Below are 21,088 nucleotides of genomic sequence, written 5' to 3' on the forward strand. Positions count from 1 at the left end.
GTTTGTTTTGCTGTCTGTGTCCCTGTTCAGAAGATTTCACCTCACTTGCTGTCCCTGTAATCATTGGATTTTGAAAAATGTGACTTGTTGTGGAAACAAGGACTGGTGATAAAGCTTTTCCCCATAATAATTCTTTCAGGCGTAAATTTCTCCTGTTCTTAACTAACATTTGTAAGTCAGATGTTTGTAACTCGAGCACTGCCTAGTTACATTACATTGAAGGGGTTGGCATTAGAATCATAGAATCATAGAGCTGGAAGAGACCTCTTGAGCCATCCAGTCCAACTCCCTGCCAAAAAGCAGGAAAATCGCATTCAAAGCACCCCCGACAGATGGCCATCCAGCCTCTGTTTAAAAGCCTCCAAAGAAGGAGCCTCCACCACACTCCTTGGCAGAGAGTTCCACTGCTGAACAGCTCTCACAATGAGGAAGCTCTTCCTAATGTTCAGGTGGAATGTCCTTTCCTGTAGTTTGAAGCCGTTGTTCCGCGTCCAAGTCCCCAGGGCAGCATAAAACAAGCTTGCTCCCTCCTCTCAATGACTTCCCCTCACACATTTATACATGGCTTTCATCATGTCTCCTCTCAGCCTTCTCTTTTGCAGGTTAAACATGCCCAGTTCTTTAAGCTGCTCCTCATAGGGCTTGTTCTCCAGACCCTTGATCATTTTAGTCACCCTCCTCTGGACACATTCCAGCCTGTCAACATCTCCCTTCAACTGTGGTGCCCAGAACTGGACACAGTATTCCAGATTGTATGACCAAGGCAGAATAGAGAGGTAGCATTAGTTTCCTGGATCTAGACACTATACTCCTACTTATGCAGGCCAAAATGCCACTGGCTTTTTTTGCTGCCATATCACATTGGTGACTCAAGTTTAACTTGTTATCCACAAGGACTCCAAGATCTTTTTCACATGTACTGCTGTCCAGCCAGTTGTCCCCCATTCTGTATCTTTGCATTTCATTTTTTCTGCCTAAGTGGAGTATCTTGCATTAGGAGAAGTAATGAAGGGGGAACTATATTAAAAGATGAATAATAGCATTAATAAAGCCACCTCGTAATGCCTTATGTGTTTTCAAAAAAGGCAAGTGCTGTACAATGATGGGAACTGATTAAGGTAATAACCGACAGAAAAGAATCTGGAAGCAAAGCCCAACTTTCTGGCCTTCTGCAATGGGAAAAGAATCAAATCTGGGCAACGGCCATCTTTGTTTTTTTATTCTTTGCTCTAGGCTTAAGAGAGAGAGGGAAAAGGCTGTCCAGATGGATGCCGTGATCAAGGAATAAACAAAATAAGGAAGTACCGGCTAATTATGACCTTTCAGGGCTCTTGTTATTGTTCCTCTCCATAAGCTACTAATATGCTTCCCCTCTGAAGTTATTTTAGTCTGTTTAAATTATGGCCATGACTTTAAATTTTAAGTTGCTGTAATTATCCACATGTTTTTACTTGTATCCTGGGACAAGGGGTGAGATATAAATATTTACACTACAATTAATTTCTGTTAATACAATTTTATTTTTAATTAACAAATAAGCAAGGGCCAGAAGGCATGTTTTGTGGTCCTATGGATCTCTCCATGTGCTGATCTCAGCTCACTTTCAAATGCTTTTTGTTTGTTTGTTTGTTTTCTTTCATTTTTCAACATGGGGAAGACTATGTAGGCTATTTAGGTCTCCTGGAATCATTTTTAAGAGGCATTTTTACTGCCCTCCCTATTTCCCCAAAAGTCAATACTTGGAGATTGCGCCTCCTATTACATCAAAATAATTTATCTACGTGTTGACTTATAATTGGAACTAACAAATTTCAGTTATTTCTGCCTGAGCACCCACCAGCTTTAGATGCACCACTGTTGGAAAACCACTGTTGTATGGAACATGTTGATTTCATTGTTGCTAAGTTTCCATATGCCTACGGTAGTTTTCAAAAACTCTTTCATATCCTTAAATGCAATACAGTTTGGTATATGCTGGGGTTTGGCTCCAGGATCCTGTGGGGATGCTCAAGTCCCATTGTTAATAATAGCGTAGTAAAATAATGCCCCTTCTGTAAAATGGCAAAAATCAAGATTCCTTTTTAAAACAATTTTTGTAATATTTTCAAGTCATGGATTGTGGAATCTGGATGCAGAATCTGTAGATATGCAGGGCCAACTGTATGGGGTAAATTGAACCTTGGTTCAGTATAACATGATAAGGAGCTACGGTGGCGCAATGGGTTAAACCTTTGTGCCAGCTGAATTGCTGACCTGCAGGTTGGAGGTTCGAATCTGTGAGATGGGGTGAGCTCCCATCTGTCAGCCCTAGCTTCCCATGCAAGGACATGAGACAAGCCCCCAGCAGGATGGTATCACATCTGGGTGTCCCCTGGGCACACACCAGAAGTGACTTGCAGCATGTTCTCAATTCACTTCTGACACATTAAAAAAGTATAACATGATGTTTCAAATAAGACTGTGTCTTTAAGTATGTATCTTTTGTGCAATTCCACTAATATTATACACTGCCATTGCCACTACAACTACCTTGATGTATTTTACAATGTATTAATTGTTTAATTGGGCTAGTTTTCTTAGGTTTTAGCCCTTTTGGAGGAAGGATGGATTCTGGCTCAATTGGGAGCAATCGCCTTTAGCAGAGTTTGCAGAGAAATGTGCTGAATCTCTTGTATATTTTTCTGAGACTAAACTTAGTGAATGCAAGGCTAAACCCCATTATACATAGTCAATTTTTTTTTACATTTTCCCTGAACTACTTTGAGTGTGTTTTTCTACATCATCTTTCAGTGCTTCAGGTTGCCAAGTCCTAGAGAGAGATGTGGTGTGAAAAACATTTATCCATAAACATTTTCCAAAAGTAAATTTGGAAATTTTTCTGATGCTGTATTTTTCCACAAATGTCTGTGGAACTACACTCAGACATGCTAAAGTTAAATATAGGATATGAACTTCTAGTTTTTCTTCTAAGGAAACCAGCATTGACAAGCAGAAGTGCTCAGAAGAATGCACTGCTAAGCTCGTCTCCTCTTGGCAAAATTGCTTGCCTATTAATCAGTCACAAGTAGGAGTAGTAAAGATAAAATGTGATATCTTGTCTATGCCAACAGACACACACATTTGTCATTTAGTGAAACAGAGGCTGAGATCCTGCATGGGAGACATTAGAACAATGACATAGCTGTGAGAAATATTTAGTATCTATTATTAAGCAGAATGCAACACAGTGAGTGAAATATGGGCTTGTGGTAGAACACAGGAGAAGATGCTCAGGGTGGTCGTGTAAGGTTAAACAAAAAGGAAAAGTTACATTTATTGTTTCAGGAAATCCATCTTGGGATAGGAAAGGAGACAGACAAATACATAGATGTCAGTAGAAAAGCCCGCTGGACTGTCTCTCATGTGTGCCTGTAAGCCAGGAGACCTCAAACTGCAGCCCTCCAGCTGTTTGGGCCTCCAACTCCCAGAAGCTCTTGCCAGCTTGTTCAATGGTCCGGAATCTGGGAGTTGGAGGCCCAAACAGCTGGAGGGCTGCAATTTGAGGTTGCCTGGTGTAAGCCATCCTGATGTGGGAACCTCATGGATGCTCCCTTCCTTGACAAAGGATTAAGTAACTAACTTTCGGAGGGAGGAAGGTGCGACTTCTGTGGGCAAAAAGGAAACAAAAGAGTAGGCATGTTCTTTAAAGCTCCCTCCCACTAATCACTTTCCAAAGTGTTCATACTGGTTTGCTTCCAATAATACTAGCAGTCCAGTTCCAGATCTGACTCCTTAGACTTCAACCTGAAGTCTTGTGGTGCTGGCCATTGTGCACCAAAATATGATGCATCCAGCCCTCTCCTCCCAGTGCACCACAATGCATTGTGAGCCCCCAGTAGTGAAATGGCTTAAACCCTTGTGCCAGCAGGACTACTGCCCAACAGGTCAGTGGTTCAAATCCTGGGAGAGTGGATGAGCTCCCTCTGTAAGCTCCAGCTCCCCATGTGGAGACACGAGAGAAACCTCCCACAAGGATGGTAGAACGTCAAACATCCAGTCATCCCCTGGGCAATATCCTTGCAGACGGACAGTTCTCTCACACCAGAAATGACTTGCAGTTTCTCAAGTCACTCCTGACACGAAAAAAACCCACAATGCAATGAACAGCAGCAGGTACCACTTGTCCCACCATGGCTCACTGGGTACATCATCTTTCAGTGTTCAATTTACAAGCACCACATACAGTAAACCCTTCTGATGATGTGGCATTCTGGATTTTAAGATAGGGTTTAGCAGGATTTGCAGTCATATCAATGATACATGGATGGCCAATGTGAATACCAACATTTATGCAGTTGTAGTTAACAGTATCATAAATACTGACTAGAATGCCAGCCAGAATGTTCTTAATCAGGTATTTCACAGCTTGAAGTAGAACTGCTGAGTATTGCAGAGACTGGGTGAATAAAAGTGAGGATAGTGCTACTTGGAATGTGTGTTCCTGCATACCCAGTAATTGGACTGGAAGGCCCTTGGGGCAACTCTTCTAATTCTATGATTCTATGTTGTACTTATCAAAAGAAAGGTCATCTTTAGTCACAATGTTCTTTCAGGTGTATGTAAGTATTTAAACAGGACGAAAATGTATCCTATTCTTTTTATATTTCAATATACAAGACAGTCCCCAAGTTGTGAACAAGATAGGTTCTGTAGGTTTGTTCTTAAATTGAATTTGTTTGTTAGTCAGAACAGGTACATTTTTGAAGTGTAATTCCAGGTTCGGATAGCATAGCTCTAGCTTTGACACCATATTAACGGCAGTCTCCGAGGATGTAGCACGAGCACCTGCTTGTCCTATTTTGATGGATTCTTTTAAATTGGTTCAGCCTGAGGACATGGACAAAGTGCTTGGAGAGGGAAGGGCTACCACATGTATCCTGGACCCCTGCCCATCCTGGCTGGTGAGAGAAGCCAGAGAGGGATTGGCCGAGTGGGTGAAGGTGGTGGTGAATGCCTCCCTTCGGGAAGGCATTGTTCCAATGAGCCTTAAATTGGCTGTTGAAGAAGCCATCACTGGATCCCACTCAATTGGACTATTTGGAAATAGGCTATTGGCCTATTTCCAATCTCCCCTTTTGGGACAAGGTCGTGGTGGCCACACAACTCCAAGCATTCTTGGTAGACTGATTTTCTAGATCCAGCGCAGTCTGGCTTCAGTCAGGCACATGGTACCGAGACAGCCTTGGTCGCCTTAGTCGATGATCTACGCCGGGAACTCGACAGGGGGAGTGTGTCCCTGCTGGTTCTGCTGGACCTCTCAGCGGCCTTTGATACCATCGATCATGGTATCCTTCTGGGACACCTTGCGGGAATGGGTCTCGGAGGTACTGTTTTGCAGTGGCTCCGGTCCTTCCTGGAGGGTCGTTCCCAGATGGTGTCACTGGGGGACACCTGCTCGGCCCCACAACCTTTGTTGTGTGGGGTACCACAGAGATAAGGAACTGTCCCCCATGTTGTTTAACATATACATGAAGCCGCTGGGAGAGATCATCAGGAGTTTCGGGGTCCGTTGTCATCTGTACGCAGATGATGTCCAGCTCTGTCACTCCTTCCCACCTGTCACTAAGGAGGCTGTTCAGGTCCTGAACCGGTGCTTGGCCGCTGTGTTGGACTGGATGAGGGCGAACAAATTGAAATTGAATCCAGACAAGACAGAGGTCCTCCTGGTCAGTCGTAGGGCCGAACAGGGTATAGGGTTACAGCCTGTGTTGTACGGGGTTGCACTCCCCCTGAAGACACAGGTTCACAGTCTGGGTGTTCTCCTGGACTCATCACTGAGCCTGGAGCCCCAGGTCTCAGCGGTGGCCAGGGGAGCTTTCGCGCAACTTTGTGTGCCAGCTGCGCCCGTACCTTGGGAGGTCTGACTTGGCCACAGTGGTCCACAATCTGGTTACATCCCGTTTGGATTACTGCAATGCTCTCTACATGGGGTTGCCTTTGAAGATGGCCCGGAAGCTCCAACTAGTACAACGGGCGGCAGCCAGATTAATAACTGGGGCAGCATACAGGGAGTGTACCACCCCCTGCTAGGCCAGCTTCACTGGCTGCCAATATGCTACTGAGCCCAATCCAAAGTGCTGGTCTTGACCTATAAAGCCCTAAATGGTTCTGGCCCAATTGACTTATCCAAACGTATATCCTCCTATGAGCCAGCTAGATCCCTAAGATCATCTGGAGAGGCCCTGTTCTCGGTCCCACCTGCCTCACAAGCGCGGATGGTGGGAACGAGGGACAGGGCCTTCTCGGTGGTGGCTCCCTGGCTGTGGAACACCCTCCCCACAAATATCCGACATGCCCCAACCCTTCTGGGTTTCAGAAAGGCCATGAAAACATGGCTGTGTGCACAAGCTTTTAACGAGTAATATGATAACGTTGACATGGTCCGATTTAAGGCTGAAGCGTGAGGGTTTTAGACAAATGGATCTAATTTACATATGTTTTAAATGTTATAATGTATTTTAGTGATGCATTTTTATAGTTTTAATTGATGATATGTTTTTGTTTTATTATTATGTTCTTGGCATTAAATGTTACCAACTGTTGTAAGCCACCCTGAGTCCCCCCGGGTGAGAAGGGTGGGGTATAAATGCTGGAAATAAATAAATAAATAACTAGGGAAGGGTTAACACACCTGTGGTGGGTTTTCTTTTTCTTTTGCTTTCTGTGCCCCTGTTCAGAAGGTTTCATCTCACTTTCCATTCATTTGATACTTGGATTTTGAAAAATGTAGCTTGTTGTGGAAACAAGGATTGGTGATAAAGCTTCAGCTGAGACATCTTTTCCCTATGATAACTCTTTCATGATTTAATTTCCCCCTCACTTAGAATCATAGAATCATAAAATAATAGTTGGAAGAGACCACATGGCCATGGACCATCTAGGAAAAGCACAATCAAAGTACCCCCGACAGATGGGCACCCAGCCACTGTTTAAAAGTTTCCAAGGAAGGAGCTTCCACCACACTCTGACGCAGTTGACTCAGCCCCATCTATAACTATGACTCATTTATAAGTCGGATGTTTCTAACTTGGAGATTGCCTGTTATTTTTATTTCTAAAAAGCTTTGAATGGATTTGAATATAACATTTATACCAAACATGCTATATCAGGTAACATTATTTAGTACACTGGAAAATGTGATGAAAATTTTCTATTTTTTATGGAAAACCCATATCATTTGTCCTAAGAGAAAGTGAAATAGAGAAAGAGCTCAGCAAAGCTGTGATTAGCCAGGTTGGAAGTATGAAACAAAGGAGGGGTGAATCTCTATGTGGCCATAGATAACTGGGAAGTTCTAATATCACCAGAGCCCCCAGTGGTGCAGTGGATTAAATTGCTGAGCTGCTGAACTTGCTGACCGAAAGGTTGACGGTTCGAATCTGGGGAGCAGGGTGAGTTCCTGTTGTTAGCCCCAGCTTCTGCCAACCTAGCAGTTTGAAAACATTTACGTGTGAGTAGATCAATAGGTACCGCTCCAGCAGGGAGGTAATGTTGCTCAATGCAGTCATGCCAACCACATGACCTTGGAGGTGTCTATGGACAACGCCAGTTCATTGGCTTAGAAATGGAGATGAGCACTAGCCCTCAGAGTCGGACACAACTAGACCGAATGTCAGAGGAAATCTTTACTTTTACCTAATGTCACATTAACTAGTTGGCTGGCAAAATTGATTATTGATGACCGCACACTTCAACCTATGGTTGAGCAAATGGAGAAAGCTTGAGAGGCAACATGAAACCGAAAGAGGCAAGCAGGAAAACCTAATATTGCCTCAAGTGCTCTTTGACCTAATAGCAAATAGAAGAGGGGTGTGTGAACAGAACATTTGATGGGAGAAGTATTTTCCAATAATTACTGGCCTCTAGCTACTCATAAACAAGTCCCTCTGATTTCAGTAGAGCATACTGTTTAGAAATATTATTTAGTTACTAAAATAAGTACCTATGAATCTAGTGAGTTTTGCTTTTAGGTAATGTGGATTTTGTTGCATTATTGGTATATCAAACACTTTGAATACACTTATTCATTCTAGGTGTTTGGGTTTTGTTTTAGGTAAAGGTAAAGGTTTCCCCTTGACATTAAGTCTAGTCATGTCCAACTTTGGCTGTGTGTGTGTGCTTATTTCCATTTCTAAGCCGAAGAGCCAGCATTGTCTGTAGTCATCTCCAAGGTCATGTGGCCGGCATGACTGCATGGAGCACTGCTATTTTTCCGCCGGAGCGGTATCTATTGATCTACTTACGTTTGCATGTTTTAGAATTGCTAAGTTGGCAGAAGCTGGGGCTAACAGTGGGAGCTCACCCCTCTCCCCAGATTCGTACCGCTGACCTTTTGGTCAGCAAGTTCAGCAGCGTAATAGTTTAAACTACTGTGCCACCAAGGGCTTTGACCTGCCCTTAAAATAAATTGTCAGAATATTTTTATACTGGAAAGTTAAAAATGAGAAGACAACTAAAACTCATACTACTCTATCCTCAAATGTTGAACTAAGTAAAGGTTATGATCATGAACCATAAAATCATCAACTGACCTAAAATCAAAACAAGGTAAAGACCTGGTAAACTTAGGTGTCTTTGCCTGGCAGCAACTTGACTTCCAAGTAGGCACAAGGTGAGTCTCCTTGTGGAGAGAATATCACAGCCAGGCTGCCATCATCAAGAAGGCCTTTTACTTGGTAATTATCTGAGAGCAGGTTAACATGTTTCCTGAAATATTTTATTCAAAACAAACAATATGTGCCTGTAAAATAGTCAGGTCAAGTGAGTGTTGCATGAATAAAAAAGTTTTAAACCTTTTAGAGACCACTTGAAGGTTTATCTCAAAATGCATCCAGGAATGACTTCCGCACACCAGCCTCCACTTTTCATATGATTTTCATTTTGGTTGGCAGACATATAGGTCTATACTTTTCAACATGCTGGAATAACTGTTGTGGCAGTTCTCCTCTGTTCTCTCTCTCTCTTTGCGGCTGCTCTTGTACTTGGCTGCAGTAGAATCAGCAAAAGTAGAATTCCAAGATTTTCCAGCTCAAGCTTTGCTTATTGCATTGTTTACTCCAGTTCCTGTAGTATAACTTGACATGGAATATCTATGCTTCTATATTCTTCTTTTGCCATCCTTCCAATGCCTATTCTGAGAAGTAAACCAGAACCCTTACAGCTGGACAAAGTACAGGGAAGAAAAGAGGGACTGCATGGATATAAAAAGCATTTGTTAAAAAGGAGCAGCAGAGTGGCTTTGCTGGCAGAAACTTCATTAAGTGAGACACCTAAAGAATTGTGCTCTTCAAAACTTCCAAAAAGTGCAATTCTAGATGTCTTCTCTTGGAAAAACAAGCAGACAAATGCCAGTGTGCTGGAAGAAGCAAAGACCACCAGCATTGAAGTGATGATCCTCTGCCATCAATTTCACTGCGAGGAGCCGTGGTGGTGCAATGGGTTAAACTCTTGTGCCAGTTGAACTGCTGTCATGAAGGTTGGGTTGCTGACCTGAAGGTTGACTATTCAAATCCGTGAGATGGGGTTAATTCCCATTTGTCCTCTCTAGCTGAGAGAAGTCTCCCAGCCGAATGGTAACACATCCAGGCATCCCCTGGGTAATGTCTCTGAAAACGGCCAATTCTCTCAAACCAGAAGCGATTTCAGTATGTTCTGAAGTCACTTCTGACATGATTAAAAACTTTGCTGGACTGGCCACATTCTCTAAATGCTGATCACAGTCTCCCAAAGCAGTTACTCTACTCTCAACTCCAAACTGGTGCACAGCTTGGCAGTGAGAATTACAGCCTATTGTCCCATCTGGAGTGATGGAAAATTGGCCTTCAAATCCATCAAATCCTTGGTATTGTAAAACTCGAAACCCAGCTTGACTCTGCCTTGCTCATACTCATAAAAGTAATAGGGAGGGGGGATGTTCTTCTTCCCATTTTCCAGAACATACCAATGACAGCAGGAGAACAGATATAACCAGATTCATCTAATGTATTCATAGCATTGGGATTATTTGGACAAAAAATTTGATTCAGTATATTGTTTACTGAACCCTTTTAGTCTTCATTCTACCTAGCATTATATATCCTTTCTCCCTTTAAGGATGCTTAGTTATTAAATACTATGGTTGTCTGTGTGTGTATGTGTGTTTTACAATTCGCTTGATGTACATTTTTTTTTCTTTCTCTTTCCTCCTTTCCCCAAATAAAAACAAAAAAAAAGCATGGATAACCACTAATGAATATGGCCCATAGATTATCTTGCTAATGGAAAGTGTATTTCCCTGACAATTAGAGTGTCGTGTTTAAAAGCACACTGTGAGGATGCTTTGGAAAGAAAAGGCAAAAATAGCTGCTTCTACACCACATATTGCAAATTGCTGTTACTTTCTAAAATAACTTCATTGCATGCTAATACAGTACCACCACTTTCACCTGGAGGCAAATTATATGTAATTACTGGAAAATCTGCTTAAATTAGAATGCTGTTTTATATAGATTTCAGAAAGATAAGGATGTTATGAAAAAACATGTTGAATTTGGGATAACTGTGTTTGACATAATCAAGATCTGGGAATGGTGCGGTGGTGCCCTCAGAGCTGAACTTTAGGGCAAAAATTTGGGACTCTGTTAATCAGAATTAACATACTGTTGCTTTATAACAGGCTTTTCCTGACAAGGCTCCCCCCCCCCCCCCACTCATTGCCTTCCTTTGTGGCTGGGAGAGTGTCACCTCATAAATCCTGCAGCTCCTCAAGATAACATGATGGCAACAGTCTTTGACAGTAATGGCTCCCAAATTGATTTATTTAAGGTGGAATCAGGTGTCAAACAGGGATGCATTATTTTCCATCTTCATCGCTATGATACTTCATCGTGTTGATGGGAAGCTTCCCGCCAGAGTGGAAACCATCTATCAGACAGATGGCAAGCTGTTTAACCTCAGCAGACTGAAAGCCAAAGCCAAGGTCACAACAACATATGTTACAGAACTCCAATATGCCGATGACAACGTAGTCTGTGCGCATTCAGAAGAACACCTACAAGCCACTCTAAACACCTTTGCAAAAGCATACGGGAAGCTCAGCCTCTCATTGAACATTGAGAAAACCAAAGTGCTTTTTCTAGCAATCACAGGTCAATCCGTCTGCAATGCCAGAAATACAGCTTAATGCATTAGTGGTGTAATATTAGAAAATGTAAACCACTACCTTGGCAGCCACCTCTCCACAACATTGGCACTGAAATACAACACTGCCGAGCTCTACGAGTGCAGCATTTTTCCGAACGAAGCAGAGAGTGTTTGAGGATAGGGACATCCAAAGGGATACCAAGGTGCTTGTTTATAAAAGCTATTGTCCTCCCAATCCTGTTATATGCCTGCAAAACATGGACTGTGTACAGATGTCACATTCAACTCCTGGAACAATTCCATCAGTGTTGCTGCCAAAAAATCTGGCAAATCTTTAGGGAAAACTTTGGCATAGACACCGAGAACTGGGAAGCTCTGGCTCTTGAGCGCTCTAGTTGGGGGTCAGCTGTGACCAGCAGTGCTGTGGAATTTGAAGTGGCATAAAAGGGAAAAACATGCCAAGAGTATGTTTCCCAGAGAACTGTTGGTATGTTGGAGACCACTTTTCACCTGGAAACCAATATCCTCACTGTGGAAGAACATGCGGGTCAAGAATAGGGCTCTACAGTCACCTACCTAGCTACCGCCAGGACACCACACTTGGAAGGCCATCATATTCGAACAATGAGGGATCACCTAAGTAATTATTTTTATAGCTGAGCAGGAATTCGAACTCAGGGCTCTGAACCCTGGACTTCCAGAGTCCTAGTCCAAACCATTGTACCACACTGGCTCACCTCGAAAGCTTTACAAAAAAAATCAGTAAAAAATAATCCAGCATTCTCTTTAAAGCTCTTTCTTTAAAAACCTTTGGTTTGAAAAGCCTGTTGGAATGTAAAGGGGGTTTCTTTCGGACTTTGAAGTTTAGTTTTTCAGATTCAAATACAATGAGGGAAGTAAGGTTTTTGTCCACTCCTAAGGTGATCATGAATAAAAATAACACCTGAAGAGATACACTGCTGCTTGTAAAGGCTATCAGTTTTTATGTTTCACGTAATTATTGTATATGTATGTGTTTCTTCCTTTTCTTGTATTGCACAGCACAACAGTTATTTCCTAATTAAGGACAAAAGGGATTCCAAATTAAATGAATTCTCGATATTCTCCACTGAGGCCCCTGCTTTTAGATATTAAATATATGAAGATTGCATCATTTCCCTTTCTCCCCCAGGCATTTTATTGTTAGTGTAGAATTTGGAATATCCTACCCTGCGATCCTTCATCTTATGATCACTTTCTTTCAATTTCTCATTCTTTTGTTTTATATTGTTAACAGAAAAAGAGGAATTGTTCCAAAATTTGTTGGTGCAGGTGCTCGAACAGTTCTCAAGGTAAAATCTTTTTACAATAACTTTAGAAATGTTAAATCTTTATTTCACCTACAGTCATGCACTGTAGGTGCATCCTACTGTTCCATGTTTCTGCATCCTGAATGTGACATTTCTAAGCATGTAAAAGTTTATGCAGTCAAGAGGGGAAAGTTGCATTAATTTAAGATTATAATTTTCTGCACTCCTGCTTGAAACCAAAATGCACATCAAACATGGTGGGGATTTAGAGCTGAGTATGCAGACACATGGAATCCCAGCAGTGGGGAAGGCTTTCTTAGAATAATGATCAGTTTATTTGGAATTTATTTATTTAGACTTCAGTACAATCCCTATATCCACATGACATACATTTCCAAACTTGTATGGAAACATGAAACCTTGGATAATAACAAATCCTGCTCAAATGAATGACTTCTGCCAGAAGTTACCATAAAGTTGCAATGGAACATCAAGGAAATCCCTGTAGTAACTTCCAGTGGAAGAACATCACAGAATCACCTGGAGGACCGAGAACATGTCTAGTGGAGATATATTTTGTTGGATGCGGGTTACTGAAATTGAGGGTATTGATTTGCTGGGGTTGTAGTGTTTTTATATCATGTTATTCAGCCAAGAAGCCTCCCAGAGCAGCTTACAAATTATTGATTTGACAGTTCTCTGCCTTCAAACTTACAATATAAATAAGACACAAAACATAAGAAAATGGGATTGGCAGCAGATGGAGGACAATCCAAATCAGATGATTATGCCAAGCAAGAAAACATAAATGAAAACACTTCCAGAACTGCAGAAACATATGACCCAGTTCAGAGTCCATGTGTGAGATTTAACATATATAGGATTTGTTACATACATTGACTATCCCACTTATTTATATGTACTCAGGAAGAACAAAGTTTGCACTTCTACTGAAATTAGTGTAGAATGGCTGGAGCCTGGAGGTGAGGAAGGTCTGTTGTCTATACACTGAAATCCTTATGGTTGCCATTGGGTTAGGGCAATAGCCTATTACTGAAGCATCTTCACTATCTTGTGAAGATTTATTTATTTACTTATTTATTGGCTTATTTTATATATACAACTTAGTCATTTAAAGTATATTATCAGATGCATCAAAAGACTGCCTTTATAATCACATTTGACTCACCAATAGTAGTTACATACTGTATCAGATTTCTCAACTTATGCTGCTAAAACTGTGCATGAATACCTGGTAAAGTTTTTTTTTCTCTCCCTCTAGGGTATTTAAAATTGATGAACTGAAAACTGAAGTAGCAAATCACTTGGCAATGCTGGAGAAAAAAGTAGAATGTGAGTGTCTAAAAAATTTTGAAATCTAGAACTGTTTTGTATCGGTTTGATAAAATCTGAGAAATATCTTTTTCAGGGTTTTTTGTGAGCTATGGAACAAAGGGAACAAAACAGATCTTTAACAGTTGCTTTATAACTCATTATCTTTTTATTTAAAAGTGATTTGCTGATGCTAAGTTTCATTCCAGTTTTGATTATTAGTTGTTATGTTGGTTGATTATTATGTATTATGTAACATATCACAACTTTAAAAAAAACACCTTCTAGTCCTAAGAACTATTGAACCCCAACAAAATCCAAGGAGCTATTAAAAGTCCAAATGAGACGTCATGATTATTTAAACCACAAAGTTATTACAAACCGACCAGAGATCTTCATTATGGGATGGCATGCACATATCATAAATAGATAATAATAAGCAATTGTACATATGTATGAACTGATTCCCCTATACAACTTTAGCAATTTCCACTGTGCTCCATTACTCCTCCTGTTGTGCTTTCATTGACGTGATACATGTTGCAAAAATTGTTTACACAGATGTCCTCTTGCACGTGGTCTATGCAAAACACATGGTGGTATGTGTCCCAACATAATTTGGATAACATAGGACAGCTCTGTTTCTCTTTGATAATGAACTTGGATGAAGCTCTGATGTCAGGCGCAGAACACCCACTCTTCCATTCCCTGCTTCCTCATTATAGATTGCATAGATGTTCCTGTTTTTCCTTGTTTGTTCAAGAGCAGAATGACAGCAAAATGATTGTTGGTAATTACTTTGGCACAATAGAACAAAGCCGGCCTTGTCAGAACAGCATCACATAATTTACAGAGCACATCTAGCAAAGTGGAGAAAGGAACATCTGGGACAGAACAACCACAGCTTCCAGAGAACAGCCACAATAGCCAGGGCTAAAGAAGGAAGCCTGGATGTTTCGGCATAGTCTCCTTTCCATTATGTGTATTCTGTGAAAAAAATAAATGACAGTATTGAGTGTAGCAAACTTACCCATGGAATTCTCTGCAAAATTAACATATCGCCTCATTCATGAGAGACGACCTGGTATAGTGGATTGAGTTTTGAACTAGATTTCTAGGGAAACCAGGGTTCAAATTCTGGCTCAGTTGTAGAAACCCACTGGGTGGCTTTGGGTAAGTTAGGCTCAAGCTCACCGAATGACAATAGCAAAGGCCTGGTACACAAATCGCTCCAAAAAAATCGCAATAAGAGTTGCCATAGGGATCACTATGCATTGGAAATGACCTGAAGGAGCACAAACCCAGAATTACATTTATAAATTACACCATGTACGTATCTCTGCTTTATGAAGAGCCCACACTCAAAAATGCAGGATTCTTGGTCATGTATAAATGGAAAAGCTTTCCAAGCCACAAATAGGAAATGTCCCATGCAGTAAGTGACACCTGCCAACTCTACACGAGATGAGCTTTCTCTCTTTCTTAGTTAAGGAAAATTCCTTATAGTAAGGGACAGTTAGCAATCCTATGGAAGAGTGATGGCAGCAGGGGTGAAATATTATAGTGGAATGAAATGGGAAATCTGTGCTACTGTGAGAATCCCTGGAACCTTAGACTTGCATCTTTAATTTTTAAAAATTGTGGTTAAAAAGACAAAAAATGAAATAGATAAACAGTCAGTTTTAGCCACATTTGGACACTGACTATCATCTGCAGGGAAAATATATTTTAGAGATATTTTGTTGTTTTCTGGAGCAGCTTAGTTTCCTATTTGAAAAAAATATACTTAATAGAAATTATACAGAGAAATGAAAAGAAGAACTCATGTATGTCTAAGAGGCTTATTTGGGTCATGAGCCAAGAGCTACTGAAGTAATATTTTTTTATATAACTTTAAATTGAAAATGGTAATGTTACTGGACTAGGAATTGTCATATTGGACAAGAATGGAAGAGCCTCAAACAGGGCAAAGAAGTGTAAATTAAGACTGGAAATGAAAGTAAATAAATATTTAAATAATAGTTGAAAATAAATAACTATTAAATTAATAGTTTAATAGTTAAAGTGAAAATTATGATTCCTGAAGTTTCCTATCACCTTGAAATAGAATTGTAAGTTCAGTTGTTGCTGATTTTCCTCTTGAAGGAAGCAATGAGTAATTTTAGCAATTTTCTTCCTCCCATAAGAAATCTTCAAAAACATGCCATTCACAAAATCTATTTGCAATTCAGTGTAATTTTGTATAAAATCTGCACATGGTTTGCACAGCAAATAGCATTTTCTGCACAGAAAATGTTGATTCCTATGTAGAAAAATATTTTCCTGTATCAAACAACTACATGTAAATTTTACATAGAATAAATCCTGAACTGCAAAGTGTAGCCAAAGTTCTTTTCATTGGAGTTTCTCAACATTTGGAAAACATGTTTTTGATAGAAAACTTTGAAAATAGTTTTTAATCTCTTTTCCATCCCTACTTTCGCAATATATACAGTAAATCTCCTTAAAAACATTTGCTAACCCACACAGACTGAAAATTACTACTTTTATCACGTAATCACAATTTTATCCAAATTCAGTTAAAACACAAACTTTTTGAAAATGCTTTCTTTTTAAGTGAAAAAAGCATCTTACTACAAGTGTCTTTTATGATGGAAGAGAAAAATAAAATGAGGTGGAATTTAAGAAAGTTTTGCGCTATTGCTGACCTGATTATGCTTCAGCATATTTTGCAAAATGTAATGTGTATATGTGGTGGTGTGTGTGGAAAATAGCACGCAACTAAAGCAATTTTTCCAAGAAGAATGGGCAAAAATGGCAAGAGCCAGATATGTGATGTTGATAGAAACATGTACAGAAATACATGCAGTTTTTGTTGCAGTCAGGGATACTGAGTATAAATTCCAGGGCATTGGATATGTGTGTTGGCTTGGTTTTGTTTACTTAACGTTTGTGCCACATTAAAAATATTTGGCATCTTCATGCAATTGCTTATCTTGTATATATCAAGAGGAAACAATGCTGATTACATACATTTCAAGTCCAGGTTGCAGAAAAGTCTTCAAGACATGCCATATATCTCTATGATACACTTGGGAGGCCATTGCAAGTGGTCAGGAATGGCTAAAATAGCATTTGAAAGTCACTCAAAATATACAGAGGCAATAGTTGGGCAGTAACTTTCATTGGGGTGTTTTTGTGTGTTTCCAAGGCTCTTTTCCAACTTATTGTAATAATGATGTGGCAGAGAGGAATCCCTTTTGATCCCACCGCTGCCACCAATTGTAATGATGTGTCTGACAGGGATGGAATCTTTTTTTTCCCACCACACAGTTACCACCAATTATAAAGATGTCTTGTTGATGATGCTAATTATATTATTATATATTTAATTATCTTCGCTGCCACCAAATGGAGGAGATGTCAGGCAGATGGCCCTTATTATTTTTAAGCTTTCTTTATTTACTTCAGAAGGTGATGTTGCTTAACTTAGTATATGATTGTGACAGAGACTTAGATGGTTTGAAGAACAAAACAAGTTTATTTCAAGTACAAAGCTTAGTGGTTCAATAACTTCTTTTGAGGCATTTAAATAACAGTTACAATAGATGTTGAGGTGTTCTAACTTTCAAAATACTTTCTTCTCTCAAAACCAACTACAAACTGATCATTTAGATCTACTGGGATTAATTCCCCTTACTCCACAGCCTCCACAACTAGCCCTAAACAAGTCACCTAGCTTGCTTAGTCTGGCTCTACCAGAGGTCTGCTTTCCTGGTTTCCCTCAATCCTGGAACCAGTCTATCTCCTGTGACTAACAATCACAGACTCCCTAAAATAAGTCACCTTATTTTAGAATTGACTCAAATTCCCTCATTTGAGCCACCCTGATCCTCCACTTGAGAATCAGTCCTCACTGTAATTTCACCATTACAGACTCTCACTGACTGACTGGGTTTTTAAAATGTTCCCTCCTTTTTCCTTCAAACAGCGGTTGGCTCCGCCCCCGTTGCTAGGGTAACCTGCCTTAGAATGCTAAGATGGTTACCTTCCTGTATTATCAACTCCAATACATACCATTTTAAACTTAGCCAAACCTGACTGTTTAAACAAAATCAAATAAACATGTCATCCATAAATCAAAACATCACACTTCTTTACACTTATGAATTGTATAAGACCAACCAAATAATACCACAGAATGAACAAACTTGCATTTATGAGTCTATTCATAAGAATAGTTAGCGCTAAAGTACTAACAGTGGCTGGAAAAATAAACAGAAGAGCCTAAGTATTATGCTGTGGGTCGCATTTTAGATGCAGTTCAAGATGGAGATAAATGAAAGAATTAGTCACAAGTAGCAGAGGCCCTTGCATGCTACACTTTATACCACAATGATTCCACTTTATCTGAATCCTATAAAATTCAAGGATTTATAGTTTTGGGAGGCAGGCTTCAGTCCCCCCTCCCCCCCCCCGAAATTCTCAGGGTGGTCCGCGAAAAGGCCTTACATTTATTATTTAAAGTTACGTTTATTCATATCATGACGTGATCACCATGCTCAATATATCCCATATGCATGGGGGTATTGGGGAAACAATACAAGAGGTTTGCTAGGGTAGATCCTTTCTCACTCAGCCCCCCCCCCCCCCCCCCCGAATCAAAATCCTGGCTACGGGTCTGGGGAGAAGTTATTTAGGATTTTCATCCAGCAGGCTTTCATGCTTCTCACCAAACCGCACACCGTAGAATTCCACATAAAACAGTCAAGACATTGCAAGTTAATTCAGTGCTATAAATGTAAGGTTTGGAAAGGCCTTTAATATCAGATGGTACCTAGAAATGCATTCTAGAACAAGAAGCAAGGAGAACAGGTTAATCACAAAAGCGGTGACTCCTCTCTTGATTTTGCCACCACCCCTCCTGCAGTTCTCTGAGATGAAGACGAGCTCACCTGGCAATATGGCCCTAGAGCAGTGGTTCCCAACCTCTGGGACTCCAGATGTTTTGGATTTCAATTCCCTGTAATCCCAGCCATTTTATCAACTGTTAGGAACTGTGGGATCTGAAGACCATCTGAAGAAAGGTCTCTTCTTCTTATCCAAACGAACATTGGTCCCCAAACTAGGATCTTCTATATGCAGAAAATAACACATTATGAATGATTTGATATTCATTTAAGTTTTACAAACAGAAACCCAATGGAAGCCTAGCGATCCATTTTATAAACTTAAACCATATGTTTTCATTTCTACACTTCTAGTTTTACTTTCTTCTTTCAGCCAGGTAAATACAGCAGTGATTGCAGCTCACCTTTCCATTTAAATACGACTTGTTAACCGCACTTCTGGAGCAGTTCTGCTTGATTTTCATTCCGCACTGCATGAGAGAAAGAGGATTTATATTATATTATGAGTCAAAGAATACCAATTAAATGTTTATATGTTCCCTTGAGTTGCCTTAGCATCAGTCTGTGTGCATAAGCAGTGAGCATAGCAAACATGTAGGCTGCAGATTACCCTACTGAGGATGAAATATACATAAAAAATGACTCTGTATTACGTCCAGAAGGAAGAGGTGGGAGATCCTTATAAATCAGAATTGCATTGTATTTCCAAGATGCTCTAAAACCTGAGGGGGAGCTTGAGCCTGAAAAGGAAAGCTTTTCCCCTAATGCCATATTCTAATTGCTATTCTGTCTCTCAATCCACTTTTTGATTACCTAATATTTAAAGAATCAATATCACATTTGAGATTAATTAACAAGAACGTGAATGCAAGGTCACTTTCCATCCAGAGTATGATTCTCACAGCTTCCTCTTCCATGCAAAGAAGCTGTCGTGTCTTTTATTCGCCCACATTTAATAGAATGTTTTAAACCCAGCAAAGCAAATATGTCAAGGTTCAATAAAGTGCTTTATATTACCATATCATTGCAGTGGTTCTGCGTGGTTCTTTCATATATTCGTATCTTCTCCTCTTTGGTCTGTTGCTGTGTGATCTTGTAACTGCTTTTGTGATTCCCCATAATCCTGTTGCTTTTAAAGTTTCACAATGCTAGCAGCTAATCCCTGGAAAGCAAGAGAAAAAGAACAGGTTTCACACAAAAGTACAATTGAATCAGTGGCAAAATCCACTGTTATATATCATTTGAAATTCTACACAAATACTGAAATGGGATCTTTCAGTCCTTTCCATGGTAACCCTCCTGTTGTTTCACTTTGTTGACAGTGGAAGGACTGAAAGTGGTGGAAATTGAAAAGTGTAAGAGTGACATTAAAAAGATGCGAGATGAAATGGCAGCAAGAAGCAACAGGTAAGTTTGCCCCCCCCCCTTTTTTTTTTGGAGGTGGGGAGATCCTTGAGGAAGGAAGCTTTCCAACTGAATAACTTTCTTACAGTGTTAATATAAATGTTTACTTAGAATCAAATCCCACTGAGTTCATTTCTTTCCCAGATAAATGTGCATAGAATTGTTGCTGAATAAACATTTGGTAGTTCATTTGTAATTGATTGTCGTCTGGGTCTTTTAAAAAACGATGCCAGAAGTCCATATAGTTAGTTGCATTATCAAGATGGCACACACTTGTTTTGTCTGAGAATATATGGCAACATTATAATTAAAGATGCTTGTTCCAGATGAGTTTGGGGCAGAATAACTCTCAGAGAGATTAACATCTTGGCTTCCCTATGTTTACCCATCTGGTAATAAGGAATTCTGGCCCCCGTTTTATGCATAGAACAACATTTGTCCTGCCAAGAAAAACAATTCTGGTAAGAGGTTCCCATTTTAAATGGACCTCCTCTGATATGAAATGTAATCTGAGAAAAGATCTCAATATACACACGGCAGCTCCTCTTGTTAAGGCCTTGGTACTAACAGAGAATATGCATGTTGTAGTCTCATCATAAAAATGAGGTATTTCCTTTTTGAAGGAAGAAGACTGTCTACTAATCTGATACATTACCAAGTTTGGATGTATAATTAAAACAAGAGCAGAAGCAATCATTGCTTGCTATGGTCAACTGCATCAGCTTGGAATGCCAGACCTTCCCTGTTGCTAACGTACTTCATCAAGTAGAAGCATGTTGACAACTAAGGCATATTGAAAGCTGGAGAGCAGAAAACATGTCCAAAGCTTGACAGTTAGCTTAATGTCTGGACAAAGGCATGCCTGCAATGCAAAGCTAAATTAAACTGAGGATGTATCTACACTGTAGAAATAACGCAGTTTGAAACACTTGAACTGCCATGGCTCAGTGCTATAGAATAGCTTTCCCCTTTGTTTAAGATTGCAAGCCACCC

At 40.1% G+C, this 21,088-nt stretch overlaps 1 protein-coding gene and 1 long non-coding RNA gene across 6 annotated transcripts in view; one reads left to right on the forward strand and one right to left on the reverse strand.

Annotated features, from left to right (window-relative positions):
- pde9a (phosphodiesterase 9A) overlaps window positions 1–21,088 on the forward strand; it is a 97,351-nt gene that overhangs the window by 38,180 nt on the left and 38,083 nt on the right. For all 5 annotated transcript variants that reach the window (XM_062975148.1, XM_062975142.1, XM_062975143.1 and 2 more), the window contains 3 exons: window positions 12,437–12,491; window positions 13,732–13,802; window positions 20,014–20,098. In XM_062975148.1, coding sequence (XP_062831218.1) covers window positions 12,437–12,491; window positions 13,732–13,802; window positions 20,014–20,098 — 211 coding nt within the window. The remainder of the gene's footprint in view (window positions 1–12,436; window positions 12,492–13,731; window positions 13,803–20,013; window positions 20,099–21,088) is intronic.
- LOC134297476 (uncharacterized) lies at window positions 13,932–20,020 on the reverse strand. The gene is made up of 4 exons (XR_010004231.1): window positions 19,709–20,020; window positions 19,096–19,161; window positions 18,737–18,916; window positions 13,932–14,768 (listed from the first exon to the last, which is right to left on the reverse strand). It is a non-coding gene; the product is annotated as an uncharacterized LOC134297476 (long non-coding RNA).

The sequence above is a fragment of the Anolis carolinensis genome, chromosome 3, assembly GCF_035594765.1.
Source record: "Anolis carolinensis isolate JA03-04 chromosome 3, rAnoCar3.1.pri, whole genome shotgun sequence".
Classification (NCBI taxonomy): Eukaryota; Metazoa; Chordata; class Lepidosauria; order Squamata; family Dactyloidae; genus Anolis; species Anolis carolinensis.